The following is a 17,623-nucleotide window of genomic DNA, read 5'->3' as shown; positions in this document are numbered from 1 at the left end:
CAAGGCCTCACCTCAGCACAGCAGCCAGTCCTGGGGGTCAGATAACAGACATTGGGGCAGCAGGAGAAGCAAACAGGCAGGCACCCAGTCTCTCACCCTGTGGTCTACCTAGGAGCAGATGTTGTCTCTCCTCTCTCCTGCAAGCTTATATTTGCACCATGTTTGCTAAATGCTTGTGGCATGAAATCAGTCCCAGAATCTCCTGCATGGAGCTGACCTGGGGCCCAGCTTCATGATAAAGGATGCTAAACATTCAGTGAATACACAGTTATTCCAGGACATATGTAAGAGCTTATTTGTCAGAGAAGTTTTTACATAGAAAAGGAGGATTATGAATCCAAAGCAAGATGTTTTTCCTTGGGTAAAAATAGGTTCAAAGAAAATAACTGACATAACTGTAAATATGCATTTCGTCAACAAAACCATGGCTTACATTTTGCTCTGTCTTTACATTAAATGAGAAAATTCACATTTTAAAAAAATAATGAAAAGATGCCCACTCCCATTAATTAATCAGATATTCTTGTTTGTAAAGTCTTAACAGATTTCTAGTATATATCATCTTCCTCCCCTTAAGCTTGATTCTGTAGATAACTGCTTTATAGATGACGTGCATTAGTGCTGGATGGTCAGGAAAGTAAGTTTTTTAAAAAGAGGAGGAGTAGGTCACTGATACAAGTTTCTTTGCAACAGTCTGAAAGTACCCATAAGCTTCGTGGATATACTGTATGGTGTTAATACTTTTCTCCTTTTTTGTGGTCATTTTATATTTTGCACCTTGAGGTTTCAGTTGTGCTACAAAACGGAAAGCATGGTTGATTTGGTCCTGAAACCAGTGCCTCTATGAAAGAGGATAAGAGCACTAGCATTCTCTTTCTAGCCATTTTTGAACCAGACTAACCATACTTCCTGGTTTTTTGCTCATCTATTTGGTATGTTTTGGTTTCTGGGAAGCTGCTCTTAGTTTATCTGCTGCTACTGGGGGGGAAAGCTTTTAATGTAACAAAGAAAATAACATAATTCTAACTTCTCACACTCTCTTGACTGTAGGGAGGGACGTTCTAATGCTCCCATGAAAGGAGATCATCAACGAATTGGTGATGTCATGCTTAGAAATATGCATGCATTAAAGGTATGGAAAGATAAAGCAATATAGAGATAAACTCCCAACAACTTGTGTGTTTCTGAGTTTGTTTCTTATTAGTAGTGGTCTATAACTTTACTTGCACCATTTCCATTTCCTTATTTGTTATACTGATTTAATGGCAAAAAAGGGGTATTGCCTGTATAGGCCACAAATAGTTGACACCTTCTACTCTAAGAAGTTCATGTATGAGTTTCTAATAGTTGCAGAATGCTTCCAGTTGATAAGGCTGGTATGTACAATTGTCCCTTGCCAACCGCGAGGGTTCCATTCCTGGAAACCCTCATGTTTGGCAAATTTGCAATTGCCAAGGCATTGAAAGGAATGGGAAACAGGGTTAGGGGAATCATGATTGGGAAAGTACCTAAAAATAAAGAAAAAAAGTAGAAGAAATGTCCCCCCAAAAGCACCCTTAAAAAAAAAAAAAAGTCGCCAAACCACGGATACTCGGGTTGCGGTTGGCAAGGGTGGTGACAATTTCCTAGTCGTGGATACTCAAATCTGCAATTGGGAAACCCACAATTGATGAGGGTTGACTGTACAGAAGAACTTATTCCATCTACTCATGGAGTGTCTGTTTCTGTTTCCCTAACCCTTAAAGAAAATAAGTATATGTTAGAATGATTGTCAAAGACTAGGTGATTGTTAACAGTCACGAACACTGCTAACAATCCCAGATGAGTGTTGTGGTGCCCCACAAATCAATATTTTGTCAATTTTTAGACATAAGCAAAAGTTGACGCTTATATCATTGTTCACCAGTGTATCTCTGACTTTTCAGATACAGCTTTTTGCCTGGGATTAACATTTATATGTGAATGCTGACAATTGCCAAATTTTGAACTTTCATTATAACATACACACAGGATTGCAGGTTGATTAACTCCAGTTCTTTGTTGTTGTTTTTAAGAGCAGGAATCTCCCCTCTACCGCATAAATTGGTTCAGCATTACAGATAATCTTGAGTGAAACCCTGTTCAGACATTATGTTGTATATGCGTGCAGGGGCAGATTAAGCTTTTTGCTGCCTGTAGGCAAAAATGATTTACCGCTCCAGCCATAGGCCAGTGACTATCTTGCCTATGCGTTAATCCCCCCCTTGGTGTCTGTGCACATGTACATATGTTTGTGTACATGCGTTCATTTTAGAAGTGAATCTGAATACAGACTCCCTCAAATGCAGGGTACTGATAGGAAGTGTATTACTGTATATATATATATGTTGAACATAATGTGTGAACAAATCTGTTCGTGCCTTCCACTGTTCAGACTGTACACACGTTTAACGTAATGGGTGAATCAACTGTTTCATTTCATTGATAGGAACAATAACGTGTGTGAAGTGTTCTGTTGCCTCTACTCATGGGCATGTCTTCTGTATTCCCACAGGAACTTACCAGCTACCTGCAGAAACATGATGAAATCCTAATGGAACTAGAGAAAGCAACCAAGCGCATTAAGAAACTAGAAATGGTTTATAAGGAGTTTGAACTCCAGAAGGTTTGCTATTTGCCACTCAACACATTTCTTCTCAAACCCATCCAGAGGTTAATGCACTACAAGCTGATCCTGGGGAGAATTTGCAAACACTACACGGCAGACCACCGGGACTACACCGATTGCAGGAGTGAGTGATGGGTTGCACAAATAGCTGCAAAACCACTATTTTCTGTGTTCTCCGTTTAGTTACAGAAATAGTTCATCTGACTTAATCTTCCCTCATTCTTTGGTTCAGTGAGTAAACAGCTCCTTATGCTCTCAATGGGGAAGGTTTGAGTAGTGCTGTGTGCATTACTAAGGTATCTAGAATACATGAAAACAGCATGGCCGTGTTTGTTCAGGCTAGCTTGCCCACTTACCAGTCATTTCCAGATTTCCAAAATGGTGTTGTCTTTTCTCATAGTTAAGCGTAAGTTTCCTCATGTCTCCTTTAGAGAAAAATAGATTTTTTTAAATGCACTGCTTTTGCTGGAAGTTTGTTCTAAGTTTGACTAGTGAAATAGAATCTCTTGAAAAGTGTTGTGTTATAGATTATTCTGTTCTGAATGCAGAAGAACATGTTTTTGTTCATGTCAGGTTTTTAGGAAAATCAGGGCCAAATAAGCAACCGCCAAGCCAGTAAGAAAATATTTAGCTGGTGGATGTTTCTACAGAATCAGTTTGAAATTACTCTGAGTATTTTGTTCATGAACTGTGTTGAGTTTTAATTTGGTCTCCCAGTACAATGCATATTCAATATTATTTAACAGCAATAATTTTCTAAAAAGATTCTTAACAGAACATTATATCAAGAGCTGTGGGCTCAAGCCAACAGAAGATTGAAGCAAACAGGCCAGGACTGAAGTAGTCAGGCATGCCTGAGGGCCTGGTATACCCAGTAGGTTTGTTTATAGGGTGTGTGTTTTTCTCCTTTTGGAGAGCAAACCTCCAGGCACATCCCATGCTACTTTTGAAACTCTGCTTCAGAAGTGGTTTGCCATGTGGTGTGAGGAGTGCTATTTAGAGAAGCACAAGGCTTCAGCAGACCGGTTTGCTGAACTAAATGTGCAGATTTTGGACTCCAGCTTCTGTATTTGAATCTTGAAGCAACCTCATAAGAACATAAGAACAGCCCTGCTGGGTCAGACCCAAGGGCCATCTAGACCAGCATCCTGTTTTGCACAGTGGCCCACCAGATGCTGCTAGAAGCCTACAAGCAGGAGTTGAGGGCATGCCCTCTCTCCTGCTGTTACTCCCCTACAACTGGTACTCAGAGGCACCCTGCCTTGGAGGCTGGAGGTGGCCTATAGCCCTCTGACTAGTAGCCGATGATAGACCTCTCTCTCCATGAAGTCCTCTCCTCCTCCAGACCCCTCTTAAAGCCACTCAGGTTGTTGGCTGTCACCACATCTTGTGGCAGAAAATTCCACAAGTTGATTCTGCCTTGTGTGAAAAAGCACTTCCGTTTGTTGGTCCTAGATTTCCTGGCAATCAGTTTCTTTTGACATTCTTGTAGCTCCAGTAACAATATTCTTCCTTCTCTGCAGATCAACGTGTCGTGCTGTTACACCAGCCCTCACAATGAATACTGAGAGGGGCAAAATTTGCCTACCCCCTGAACCAATAAGGGCAATAATTGCCACTCCCTCCTGTGTGTGGGTGCCCCAACCTTGGATTTTCACGCTTTTGCCACAATCAGTTCCTGGCCTGTGGGCCTGTTCCCATTACCTGCCACATCTCAAGAAAGAGAGCTGAAGCGCCAGCTGTGCTGCCAATAAGGCATTGCAACAGAGGCTTTAAGCATGGCTGCATTTGTTTCTTCTCTATCCCGGCCCTTGAAGTCTAGAATGAAGGGGCCAAGGTAGCAGGATGCACATGGCCTCCATAGTGCTATCTGCTGGGCAGTTCTGGGCAACTGCATATATGGCTTTTCTCTTTCCCTTTCTATTCCTACAGCTGTCTTTAAGGCTCAAAAGAAGAATGAGCCATAGACACAGGTGATGTAGTGCTGCTCTGTTTTAGGAACCTAGGAAGCTGCCTTCTACAAGTCAGACCATTGGTCCATCTAGCTCAGTATTGTCTACCCAGACTGGCAGCAGCTTCTCCAAGGTTGCAGTCAGGAGTCTCTCTCAGGCCTATCTGGAGATGTCAGGGACGGAACTTGAAACCTTCCGCAGGCAAGCAGGCAGATGCTCTTCCCAGAGCAGCCCCATCCCTTAAGGGGAATATCTTACAGTGCTCTCACACATGTAGTCTCCTATTCAAATGTAAACCAGGGCAAACCCTGCTTAGCAAAGGGGACAACTCATGCTGGTACCACAAAACCAGCTCTCCTCCCTGATCAACAGTGCCACAGAGGCCATTCACATAGCCTGTGATAGCAGCAATAGCATTATTAGTGTGATTCTTGGGGCTCTTAGTCACCAGGGGGCAATTGTTACTCAGTGCTGATGACCAGGCAAGTGCCAAATTGAAAGGCTGTCTTAACGCTCATGATAGTGTGTGCATTCAATGTTGCAGAGAAACTATTTGCTCTATAATGTCTCAAATATGCTTAAATAATGATGAAGTTATAATCTATTTTCAGAGACAGCTCTCTTAAACCTTGTAATTGCTGAGTAATTTAAAAAAAACACCATGCAACCTCTCAAAATTGAATGATGTTTCTCTGCTAAACTTTATTTGCTTTGTAGTTGTGTGTGATTTGAATGCAGAGGTACTATCTGATCCCTTTTAACTATTCAGCAATGTCTTAACTGATGGTAAATGAACAGGGTTTTTTTTTAATCTGTAGCTTTAAAAAATCTGATCTATTGATCTTGCTGTGTTTGTTTTTTGTGATTTACTTCTCTAGATGCACTGAAGGAGATCACAGAGATGACATCACAGCTTCAAAACAGCCTGATCCGGTTGGAGAATTTCCAGAAGCTAACAGAGTTACAGCATGACCTGCTTGGCATCGATAACCTTGTAGCAGCTGGCAGAGTAAGCAGCTCTTTTGGTGTAGCTTTAAGTCCCAGTATGTTTTAGACCATGTTCTGAGCATGCCTATTAGGTGCTTACAGCATACTCTTGGATGATAGCTATAGAAGTTCTGTTGCTTTACTTAAGGCTAGCAAAGGCAAAGCTGTTCTTGCCAGAAACTCTTCTCAGCAATGAAACGTGTGTGGACCTAACCAGCTTGAACGTACACATAACATGTACTTACTGAGATTGTTTCAACGCACAGGTTGGCAAAAAGACAAGGTTGGTAACAGCTTCTCCAAGGATTTGTCCAGATGGCTTTTCATTTGGGGGATCAGGAACATTGTTTTTCCTTTAGTGTTTCAGTCCATGTTGACCCAAAGAGGGACAAGGACAAGCACAGGACATTGCTATGCAGTCAGTATCCAACATGGTGGTGTCCTATGGGGCACAGTACCTGCCTCTTCCAAGCACAGTTCCCATGTTTCCAGTTGTGTGCTACAGCACCAAAGAGCGTTGGAAGCCATTGTCTGGACAAACCCTAAAGCTGCCATGACTGGGATGTGGGTGGGGTGGAGGGAAGAATACACACGTACTTTAAGTACTTGTGCTATGTGGTTCCTATAAACTCCTATTGGCAGGCCCCCAGCTTAGTCTCTATGGCTTGGCTGGCCTGAGACTGTGAAAGATTTTCAATAAGTGGGTGTAGCAAATTGGAACATCTTCAGATTCGCCGTTGTCCTTATGAAGGTGTCTTGTACTGAGTCATACTGTTGGTCCATCTAGCCCAGTATTGTCTACCCTGACTGGCAGTGCCTTTTCCAGGACTCAGGCAGAGGTCTTTCCCATCACCTGCTACCTGATCATTTTTGTAGAAAACAAACAAGTAAATCCTTTATTATGGTCTTTGACCAGATGAAATATGGTGATCACATAATGCCAAATATGATATAACAATTGTTGGTTGATAGTGCCGTCGAGTAGGCGTCGACTCCTGGCGACCACAGAGCCATGTGGTTTTCTTGGTAGGTGTGGTTTACCATTGCCTTTCTCCCATGCAGTATGAGATGATGCCTTACAGCACCTTCCTATTTCACTGCTGCCTGACATAGGGAATATTGTGGGAAACACACCAACAGGGATTTGAACCAACAGCCTCCTCCTCTCTAGGCAGGTTGCTTTCCCCACTGCGCCATTAGGTGGCTCACGATATAACAGCAGGAAATATAAATCATCTATATAACAGTATAACAATAAAGAACTTACATCTCAAAAATAATGATAGAATGAAGTACAGGTTGAGTATCCCTTATCCAGACATCCGAAATCCAGAATGCTCCAAAATCCTGACACCACGCCGTAACAAAAAACAAAACAAAACACCTCACTCGCTCGCAGATTCCCAATTTTGCTGCTTTTATGTATGTATGTATGTATTTATTTATTTATTTTATTTTTATTTATTTGATTTATATACTGCCCTACCAAAATGGCTCAAAATGGCTTTTAAGCATGTAGTCAAAACTTACTTATTTCAGAAGGCTGTTAGTGACAGGGGTTTTGTCTGTAATTCTCTCTAGTTGCGGCTCTGTTTTTATTGTGAAGCTTTTAAATGTGTTTGATGTTTTTGCTTTGGCGCTAGAGGGAAAAGGGAAAGCCCCCCCTTCTCCACTCTCTGCTCAGTTTGGCGCCTGCTCTGTTGGTGCCTCATTATGTAAATATTCCAAAATCCAGAAAAATCCGGAACACTTCTGGTCCCAAGCAGTCCAGATAAGGGAGACTCAACCTGTATATCAATTGAAACAGACTGTGCACAGAAACCAATTAAATTCAGTAATTTATCGTTTTTGCAGTCGATGCCAAGGCTTTGAACCTGGAACTTTCTGCATGCAAAGCTATGTGCTGTAGCACTGGTACTGAGCTGTGTCCCTCCCCATAACTCTGATTTTTAACAGATCTTGGGAGATATAGTTAAATATAACATGCTTATTGCTCACATGTATCTCCCCCACCCCCCTTTTAATAATAGAAGAGAATTCATGTAATTTGTGGTGAGCCTGATCATTCAGCGTGATGAAGAACATTTAGCTAGCTGGCTAAATCCCAGCAGTTCTTGGTTTGGCTCTTCGGGTGTAGCTGTCTTTTCTAACTTGTGACCAAATGGACTATTTGCATCAGGCCACTTTTTCATGGTGTTTCTTTCTGATTGGTGGTAGAGGTAGAAATAAGCAGAGGTTGCTGTATTCATAGAAGACCAAGATCCATCAAAACCAGTTCACGCTAAAAGGTAACACTTCTTATATCACTTTGCCACAGGAATTTATCCGGGAAGGCTGCTTATACAAGCTCACCAAAAAGGGGTTACAGCAAAGGATGTTTTTTCTGGTGAGTGATCAGACTGACTTACAATGCAGTGTGAAGGTAGAATTACCATAGACCAGTTTCCTGTAGGAGTGTCTCTTTCAGTTTGCCAAGAAGGACAAGATCTTTAATATGAGCCTTTCTGTTGGGTTTTATAGACAAAATATAGATAAGCTTTGAGTGCAATGGGGATGCTTTTATGAGATGTAGGCAGTTGCTTGGATGGACCACAAGCATGGCCTCCTCTAAGCCTAGATGGTGTTGCTTTTGATGGGCCCAAGAAACTGAGACAATTTCCATCCTTTCTTGGTTGCCATGTAGGTAACTACTTTTCTGTGTGCTACAGGACAAACACCTGTGTGTCGTTTATTTTTTGGTACCATTTAGGACCCATATTTTAAAGGACTTCCCGGAAGCTGTCTTGAAGGCCTTAACAAAATTGGCTACCACCAGCTGAGCATTCTGTTTGGTCATCTTTGCACACAGGAAGGCTTAAACTCCCCCCCCCGCCCCGGTTTAGAAGGGCTCCTCATGTTCAGGTGTGAATGAAATACTCATGGAAGATAACTTTGCAAACTAAAGAGCACTCTCACAATGAGAAATTACAGAATAGTCTGCAAAATGCTGGTGTTACATAGTGGGGATGAAGTCAATTTTTGAAAGGTGTGTTAATACAGAGCCATGTTAGAAAAACTATGGGTGGAAACAGTCAAAAGAGAGAGGTAGCTAAAGTGTGTGATTGACACTCCTCCTCCTAAATGTTTCTGTGCCACCTTTCCCCTGCTTCAGTTTTCAGACATGTTGCTGTACACAAGCAAGGGAGTCACGGGTACCAATCAGTTCAAAATCCATGGGCATCTTCCTCTCCATGGGATGCTGGTAAGTGGTTCTGTATGCAGCAGCCAATCATTAAAATAGTAAGGCAGACTATTGCCTGTCATGGTGCTTCTTGATACTGATCTTCAAGTCTGAAGCTTTCCTCCTGGCATAGTGTGTGTGAATGTTAGATTCAGGGGTAGTCAGAAGAACAAGCACTGTCAGGGGTCTGACATCAGACCAGTTGACAAAACAAGATTGAACTCTCCTTTGGTTATGTTGCTCTTTCTGGGATTTACTGGATGTGCTGACTAGGGATGTGCATGAGCTGTTAGTGCACTCCCGGGCGTGGCGGGGCACCTTCTTAAGATGCAGTTATGGAGCTTCTTACTTGCTCGCCCCCGCCCCGCCCCTTTCTCCCCATCAGTGCTCATTTTAAAAACAGCCGTGTGATGCTGCAGCTGCTTCCTGCAGCCCCATGCGGGGGGTGGGCATGCGCATGGCCATTTGTGTGGTCAGCATTGTGTTGTGAAGCAGCACTGGAGCCCTGTGCGGCTGTTTCTAAAATGAGCGCTGCTGGGGGGGGGGAGCTCCTTACCTGCATCATAAAGGTGCCCCTCCCTGCCCATCGAGCTGGCTTGAATGCCGGCATTCGAGCCTGTTTGGCACTTGGAAAAGGAAGCGCCAGACAGGCTTGTGCATCTCTAATGCTAGGTGCTGCTTCCACACCAAGACATTGCTAAGCATTCCCGCTCACTCCTTAATGGAACTCTTGTGTTTTTTTTGTCTGTGTTTGGTTTTCAGCTGATAGTCCTGGATCCTCCGGTAAGTAATAATCTAGTGAAAGCATTGGGTACTGTGCTTACCAACTACAGGTAAGCACAGTAAGTGGCAATGTAACTTTAGCTCATCGCTTTCCCACTAGAAACCAAACTAGATGTGACATCGCCAGTGCTGCTAAAATAGCTGATGTGCAGATTCTTGCAGATTCACTTTAGTTGTCAAACCATTTCTCTTTCACCGTATAGTTGTGTGCGCCAGTCCTCACTGAGTGATGAGGCGAGGTTCTCTCATTGCAGGTGGAGGAGAGTGAAAATGAATGGGCAGTCCCTCACTGCTTCACAATCTACTCCGCTCAGAAAACCATAGTAGTGGCTGCAAGGTAAGCAATTTTTCAGTGCTCAGTTAATCACAAGGCGGGGTGGTAAAAGTAAGCCTCTTGTTGACCCTGGAGGTTGCGATGGAGATGGGAGGAGAGAGAGAGAGTCAGAATGAGGTCCCTTACCCATCTGCTCCAGGTTAAGCTAGGGAGAGTGGGAAACTGTTCTCCAACTCATTGCACAGTACTAGAGTGAGGCAAATCTTTCTTCCTCCTTTTCCCTACACTCTGTCTCGAGTGATGCTCCAAGCCAAAACCACCAAAGACAGATACGTCAGTGTGTACTAGTATGTTGCTTCCTTCCATTCTCCTGGGACTTCAGGTTTCATAGAGTGTGGAAAGAAATCCTAAAATTTTCTGTGGCTTCTCAGGATTGAATGTATAAATTAAAAAATTGCTGAGAAAAGCTTCTGCTGTTGCCAACATGGGAACTCTGACTGCAGATCTTGTTATTCCAGTGGGGATGTATTGGGGGGAAATGGAATTGTTTTAATTATTGATCAAGCAATACTTCTCTTGACCTATAAACCACACACTGTAGCTGAGCCCTGCAATCATTATGCTTGGCCATCATGCTGTCTGTATTTTTCAGCACGCGTCTGGAAATGGGGAAGTGGATGGAAGACCTAAACATGGCGATTGAAATGGCCAAAAAATCCACTGAGAAATCAGACATGTTTCTGGAAAACTCCCTCTGCAATCGTTCTAACAGTGAGTAACATTATGTCACTTGTGATTTGTGACTCTTGAGTAGTTGTGCACTCTGTGTATTTCCTTTTGACAGAAATAGGTATAGATTGTGTAGCCAACCAATCTTTTCACTAGAGTAGATTTACCCATCCTGATGTTCTAGATTCTTTAGGCTTGGCAAATAAAAACCTCCTCCTGTTAAAGCAATAATAATGCATTTTGCAGGGTGTAATCTTCCTTTTCCACCCATTACATTGGAAAGCATCCATCCCTTTAAACCACGGTTTGATTTCCAGTCAAGGCAAAATAGATTTGTAAATCCTGCATTTTCCTGACTGGCTCCTCTTATCTGTGGGGTTTCTTTCTCATCGCTACCGAAGCACCCTATGGTATTCTTCCAACTGCAGTTACTTAGATGCCTAAATGCCCTAGATGCCTCCTCCCTGATTACAAATTGGGCTCTCTTGGATGCTTCCAAGCCAACATTTCATATATTTTCACAGTGTGGGCTTTTGTGTGTGAGTAGAGACTGTGAAGTGCCATATCCTCCAATAAGTTCTGGATTGTGAAAGTCATGGATACCAGAAGCACAGTAACCCATACATGCATGCTGACCCTTTTCTGTTGAGAGAAGAAAGCCTCAAGATACCTGATGGATCCTTGCCACTATCACTGTCCATGTACCACCGTATGTTAAAAATCTGCTCCCTTCTCCTTCAGGATCCTCTGATGAGGTTTCTCTAGAACAGGAGTCCGAAGAGGACATACATTCTTCTCGTAGCTCCCTGGACAGGCAGAGCCACCACCGTGCCAACACTACCATGCATGTCTGCTGGTACCGCAACACCAGTGTCTCCATGACTGATCACAGTGTGGCCGTCGAGGTATCCAGCAGCAGAGCACATAACCACTTTCACTTGCCATTCTGTCTGTCTTGGTTGCTGCTTCCTCTGTACTGTGTGTTATATGTGGGTGATTTAACCTTCCCCACTCCATTGCCTCTATTAATTTTGGTGACCATGTGAGAGTGAATGAGTGACTACAGGATGTTTGCTCATGTCTCCGTGTGTATGTGTGCACGCCTCTGCATGCTCCCATTAGGCTCTCAACAAGGGCGTGTTTTGAAGAAGGGAGGTTTAAAAAGGGAAGCAGCCAAGCAGTGGCAGGGTGTGACCGCTGGTGGCCCATGTGTGGCTGCAGCGGCGGCCCTGCCCCTCACATTTGACATCCAATGTGGGGCTAGCCACGCCCCCGCGTCTGACGTCAGGCACAGGGGCGTGGTCTGGCTCCCGAACGGAGCCGCAAGGCTCCGTTCAGCAGTAGATGGAGTCTAGCTCCTGAAGGGGCCACACGGCCCCTTCGGGAGCTAAATGGAGGCTGGTGCTACGTTTGCAGCACAGCCAGGGGCAGCTCTTCCCCGGGAAGAGCCACTCCTGGCTGCCTTCATTTAGCTCCCGAAGGGACCTGCAGGAGTGTTTGCAGTGCCGGCCATTTAACTCCTGAAGAGGCCGCACGGCCCCTTCAGGAGCTACTTAGGCTGGCCTTAAAGGCAGGGAAGAGCTGCTCCTGGCCGCGCCACGAATGCAGCGCCCATTTAACTCTCGAATGGGGGGGGGCGCGCAGCACTCGCTTGGGAGCTAAACCAGCACCCGCGTGTCTGATGTCAGACGCGGGGGGGGGTGTCGGGGCCGAGAGGCACAGTTCTTTGAAACCATTGGTCCAATGGTGGCTCTGCCCTTTCAGCCAAGATGTGTCTCTTGCCGGAGATCCCAAGTTTCCCCGCTAGGTCTTAGTTCTGTAAATTCCATCCTCTGGTTTGCACTTGGACTATCAAACCCTTGCATTTTGGCCTGCGCTCTCATGCTGACCCAGAACAGGGCTGTTTAGTGGTAGTAATCTGTGCTCTTGGGTAGTTGTACTTCGAGATAATCTTGATATGTTCTCATCTGGAGTAGAGGGAACATTGTAATCTGGCCCTGCTAGTTGAGGTTCCCTGCAAGAGTTAGAAAACCTGTCTTTCCAGCAGCAATTTCCTCCTTGAGGGAGTTCTGTACAAGTCCCTACCAAGTGTGGGGAAGAAATAAGAATATGACGAATATTTAAATACCGCTTTTCAACAAAAGTTCCCAGTTTACATAAATATAAATAATTAAATAAAATGGCTCCCTGGCCCCAAAGGGCTCACAATCTTAAAAAGGAACATAAGAAAGGCACCAGCAACAGTCACTGGAGGGATACTGTGCTGGGGGTGGATAAGGCTAGTTGCTCTCTGCCTGCTCAAGAGAATCACCGCTTTAAAAAGGTGCCTCTTTGCTCAGTTAGCAGGGGACATGTCTGTTTAGGTGTGTCTACGAACACCAAAGGTCAAACGAAAAGCATCGATGTGCACAAAGTTGGGTTCATGGATGCGGCCCCCACACTAAAAGGACCTTCTTTGTGGATTAAAAATACTTCCACGCATCACTGTATTTACCCTGAAAATTAGGGCCAATTGTTTGGTTTGTACAATAGGTAAAAATGGAGCAAAATAATTTTTGGCTGGCTGTGTTCACTCAGAAAGACTTAAACATCAATGTAGTCTCCTCACCACCGTCCAGTTCAGATCTCTATAGCTCTTATGGAACACAGAATATACTCCACAGCCCTCTGTGCCAGGCTGATTAATTGCAGCACACCGTGTGAAAGGAATTCACTGGTTGGTTTAAACATGGAGGTTCAGTTGTGATGCTGCTCCTCCGGATTGTTACCCTCCATTCGGCTTTTGCAGCACTGCCTTACCCTTCATTAGAGTGCTCTCCTTCCTCATTTCAGAAGCTCAAAGGGCACAGTGCCTTAGTGCATCCTGACTTGGCTCCTAGACTTGATCCTTAGCCTTGGTTGAGATAAATAACTGTAAGGCATGGAGGACACAACAAGGTGCTATAGAAGCTATACGTCTCTGTGCTTCCATTCTTGTGCCTTACCTTGACAATCAGACTCTTGTAAGTCAAAACATGTGTGTGGAAGCCATTTTGAGTGCTGCTTCTATTTTGTTGCATTTTCCACATGTACCTTGATCCTAAAAAGGGTTTGAGGTATTTTTCCCCAGCAAAAACTCGGCAAAATGAATGGAAGCTTAGCATTAACAGGGTCACTTAGATACCCGTGGCTGCCATATTTATTGTATTACTATCCACCCTCTTTCCAAAGAAATCAGGGCAGCGTACGTACATGTTATTGCACCCTCCCTCCATTTTATCCTCGGAGCAACCCTGTAAGGCAAAGTGGGCTGAAAGTGAGTGATTGGCCCAAGGTCACCCTGTGAGCTTTATGGCTGAGTTGGGAATTGAATCCGGGTTCCTCAAATCCTAGTCAGACACGTGAACCACTGTATTACACGGACCCTCCCATAACAACACCACATGGGTCTCATGTCAAACCAACTACTGAATGGAGGAAAACTGCTTTGGGGCTGTGAAGTCAAAGGTTTGTAACCTTGCCCACTAACCAAGTCTCTAGGAAGTCCCCAGCCTTGGCTAAACCTTGTTAATCTTCCTGCATTCTTTCCAAAGCACTGAGACCCTTTGCACAGCTGATCTTGGCTCTTCCAGAGTGTGGACTTCATGGCATCTGCTTGGCATCTCTTCCCTTTTACACACCATTGCTTTCCCCCATATTATTTCTTTTAACAGACCTTTTCGCAGACTGCCCTTTCCTGTTCTAAATCTTGTTTCTTTGTTTCTTTTTCTCTTTCCTGCATCCTTTCTTTGCTTAGTTTTCTGCTCTCTTGCTGTTTCTCCAGAGCTTCCTCCTCGCTATTTGCTGGGCCAGACTCAGCGGCCCAACACAATCACCCATGTTTGTTGGTACCGGAACCAGAGCCTGTCCCTGTCTGACTATCTGTGCATGATTCAGGTAAAACTTCTTCCACCATTCTCAGTACTGATGGGAGACTCTATGCAGATCGTCATCACTTCCTACTTATACCATCTCCATGATAGCTCTCTAAAACATTGTTTTAGTATAAATATTCAAGGTTCATGCATAATATAGTGAGCCACCTATTGACAAAATCAGTTCAGTTAAGCCCTTTGCTTTATCATACACAACCCTGATTTTGCAATGCCCTTTCTTTTTGTGTGTGTGTGTGTAATTTCTCCCTTTATTTCTTTATGTGTGTGTGTGTGTGTGTAATTTCTCCCTTTGGCCATAGCAAATGGTTCCCACTCCCCCGCCATGATGCTATTTTTGTATTATTCTGGCTTTCATTTACCAGTATCTAACTTTAATGTGGCTTTGCTGCTGTGTATTCCGCAGAGCCTGTCTTCCTAACTTGGCTGTTTCTTCCTTGCATCTTCTTTCTTTAAATTGCTTGGTGTCATTAACTGAATTCAGGATCTGTGTGTTGCTTACTGTTCTTGGCATCTTGTGGGGACTAGAAGGACAAACTGAAAAGAGATGGCAGCCTGCTTAGGTTCATCTCTTCTCAGAGCAGATGATAGAACAATGTGATCAGGAATTGGTTAGGAAATAACTGCGTCTGAGATTTTTCTATACCATCTCTGAAGTGGAAATGCTAAACACATGCAACTGCAGGGAAAGATGATCATTCTGTGGGAAAATGTGAATAAACAGAGTATATGAATTGATGGCTTGGGCCATTTCATTTGTAACTGGAATACATGGACATCTGCGGGGACACTCTCTTCCCCCTCCCCCCCAGATCAAGCCAGTTCCCATTTAAGTCAATGGGGCATACTCCCAGAGAGGGGAGCATAGGATTGCTGGCGTTGCTCCCCCTGGAAAAAGTCCCATGGACACCCATGCTGGAATACCCAGGAGGAACATAGGAAGCTGCCTTATACTGAGTCAGACCATTGGTCCATCTAGTTCCGTATTGTCTACATAGACTGGCAGCAGCTTCTCCAAGGTTGCAGGCTGGAGTCTCTCTCAGCCCTATCTTGGAGATGCTGCATGCAAGCATATGGATACTCTTCCCACAGCAGCCCCATCTCTGCCAGGAGAGAACTCTTTTTGGAGCCTTTTGTGTAATCAAGGAAAGCAAGACCCAAACCACATGTTACCCTTTATGTGATACTTCCACAAAGCCCAGTTCAGTGAAATATTCTGTTTGGACAGAGGATGTAGATAAAGAGAGAGTAGCCTTGCTGCTGCTGCTGCTGCTGCGGTGGTGGTGAAATCTGTTGTTTCTTTCCTCTACCCCTTGTCTTCTTAAATTCAGTATAGATGCATACTCTACATCAAGAGCAAGAGAGCACACAGTCATAAAATTGTTTTGTTTTGTTTTTAATTGAGGGCTGACTAGGGGACAGAGAGTGGTGGTGTGGGTCCCTACCACTTTTTTTAGAGTAAGAATGCATTTGTTTTATCATGACACTCATCCAGCATTATTATGTTTATCGTTTCACAGAAGGGAGTATAAATCACCAAAGCACTTTTGGCAAAAAGATTAAATACAATTTTTGAGCAGTTAGTTATTTATTTTATTTAACATATTTTTATACCACCCAAAATTTGCGTCTCTGGGTGGTTTATAACAAAGTGGCCCTCAAGTTACAAATGATGCAGTCGAAGGGGCTTAGAGATGGGTTGCTAATCACTAATTAAATCACTGCTATCCAGTAGGTGCCTCTGGCACATAGCTACATAGAACCCACATTGGAAACTGATATGCCTAAATGTGGTACTTCATAGGTGTAAGATATTACACCTTGATGGCTTGGACAATGATATCTGAGCAAAAAAGATGTTCTATCTCTGGCGTGAGCTGAGATAGCACCTTGCTTTTCCTAGGAGCAATAAACTATTGATCTTAAGACCTCTCGCCTGGGTTTGATTGATTGGACTCTATCCGCCCAGGGAACGAGCCTTCCCGTTTGGGAATCAAGGGGTACGGGGAAATACTCCATGGAGAATGGCTCGGAAGAAGCAAGTGCTGTGTGGTGGTTCTCAAGTTTGCTGTTCCCAGAGGATAATCCTCTTTCAGTCTTTAAACCTGCAAGTTTTTGTTGTGATGGTAGAGAGAATGATAAGACAAATGATTATTGCGCTCTCATAAAATTTCCTCCCTGCTCTCACATGCAGAACCAGCTATCAGGATACTTACTAAGGAAATTCAAAAACAGTAACGGTTGGCAAAAGCTGTGGGTTGTCTTTACCAACTTCTGTCTGTTCTTCTACAAAACTCACCAGGTGAGATGGACTTAGTACAACTACAAGATGATGCATGTTGAAATGACAGGCAGTACTCAGATACGTCTCTTGAATGTGCTCTAGTTTTTACACTTATTTAAAAGCCCTTCATCTGGGGATATAGTTTTTTAAATATCCATTTAAACTCTCGAAATATCAATGAATCACTGGAAACTCCAGCTGGAAAAAAGATGGCAGAAGAGAGGAGGAAGCAGGACTGAACAGGCATTTGCAATGTCTCCTCCTCTGAGCAGGCACCTACTTTGTTCTCCTCCTTCCCCAGCCAGTGCTATTGACAGCAGCAGGGTTGAGTTAGGCAGGGCTGGCCCAGACATGAGCTGGGCCTTAGTGAGGGTAGTGGGGGTGGCTTCCAGTGGGTAGGGCTTAATTCGCCCTCCTGTGAGAAGGAGGGCAGCACTGTTGGCTATCTCTCTCTATGCCCACTACTGACTAATAAAAGACATCCGTAGTCATTTACTGCAATATATTAACAGTTAGACTCATATTTATCGATTAACCATTTGATATTTTACTTCCCTGCCCTTTACACCATTGCGGCAGATGTGATTTTCACCTCATTTATGGTTTCTCCCCAGTGCCAGTCCACAGTAAATTAATATTGAGCATAAAGCTTATGGAAGGTCTTTGGTAACTGGGGTGGGGGGTGGGGTTGGCTAGCTCATTCTTAAAGAGAAAAATAGCTGACTGTAATTGGAGCTGTCCAACCACATTTTTAATTGGGCTCTTCAAGGAGCAGAAACAGAATTGCCTTTCTCTGGTTGAGAATTGACAACTTTTCTTAAGATAAGACATGAATA

General features: G+C 43.9%; 1 protein-coding gene across 7 annotated transcripts in view; it reads left to right on the top strand.

The window, feature by feature from the left end:
• The window catches only part of FARP2 (FERM, ARH/RhoGEF and pleckstrin domain protein 2), a 138,496-nt gene that overhangs the window by 116,675 nt on the left and 4,198 nt on the right, over positions 1-17,623 (top strand). For 4 of the 7 annotated variants that reach the window (XM_053304704.1, XM_053304706.1, XM_053304707.1 and 1 more), the window contains 9 exons: positions 1,051-1,132; positions 2,534-2,771; positions 5,478-5,608; positions 7,904-7,972; positions 8,738-8,827; positions 9,844-9,926; positions 10,516-10,634; positions 11,334-11,497; positions 16,698-16,805. In XM_053304704.1, the coding sequence (XP_053160679.1) occupies positions 1,051-1,132; positions 2,534-2,771; positions 5,478-5,608; positions 7,904-7,972; positions 8,738-8,827; positions 9,844-9,926; positions 10,516-10,634; positions 11,334-11,497; positions 16,698-16,805 (1,084 nt within the window). Of the gene's footprint in view, positions 1-1,050; positions 1,133-2,533; positions 2,772-5,477; positions 5,609-7,903; positions 7,973-8,737; positions 8,828-9,843; positions 9,927-10,515; positions 10,635-11,333; positions 11,498-14,367; positions 14,508-16,697; positions 16,806-17,623 lie in introns of those variants that run through there. The other 3 variants (XM_053304711.1, XM_053304710.1, XM_053304708.1) reach the window with 3 other exon arrangements.

Source organism: Hemicordylus capensis, chromosome 3 (assembly GCF_027244095.1).
Source record: "Hemicordylus capensis ecotype Gifberg chromosome 3, rHemCap1.1.pri, whole genome shotgun sequence".
NCBI lineage: Eukaryota > Metazoa > Chordata > Lepidosauria > Squamata > Cordylidae > Hemicordylus > Hemicordylus capensis.
Note: the sequence above shows the minus strand (reverse complement) of the source record. Positions and strands in the feature narration are given on the sequence as shown.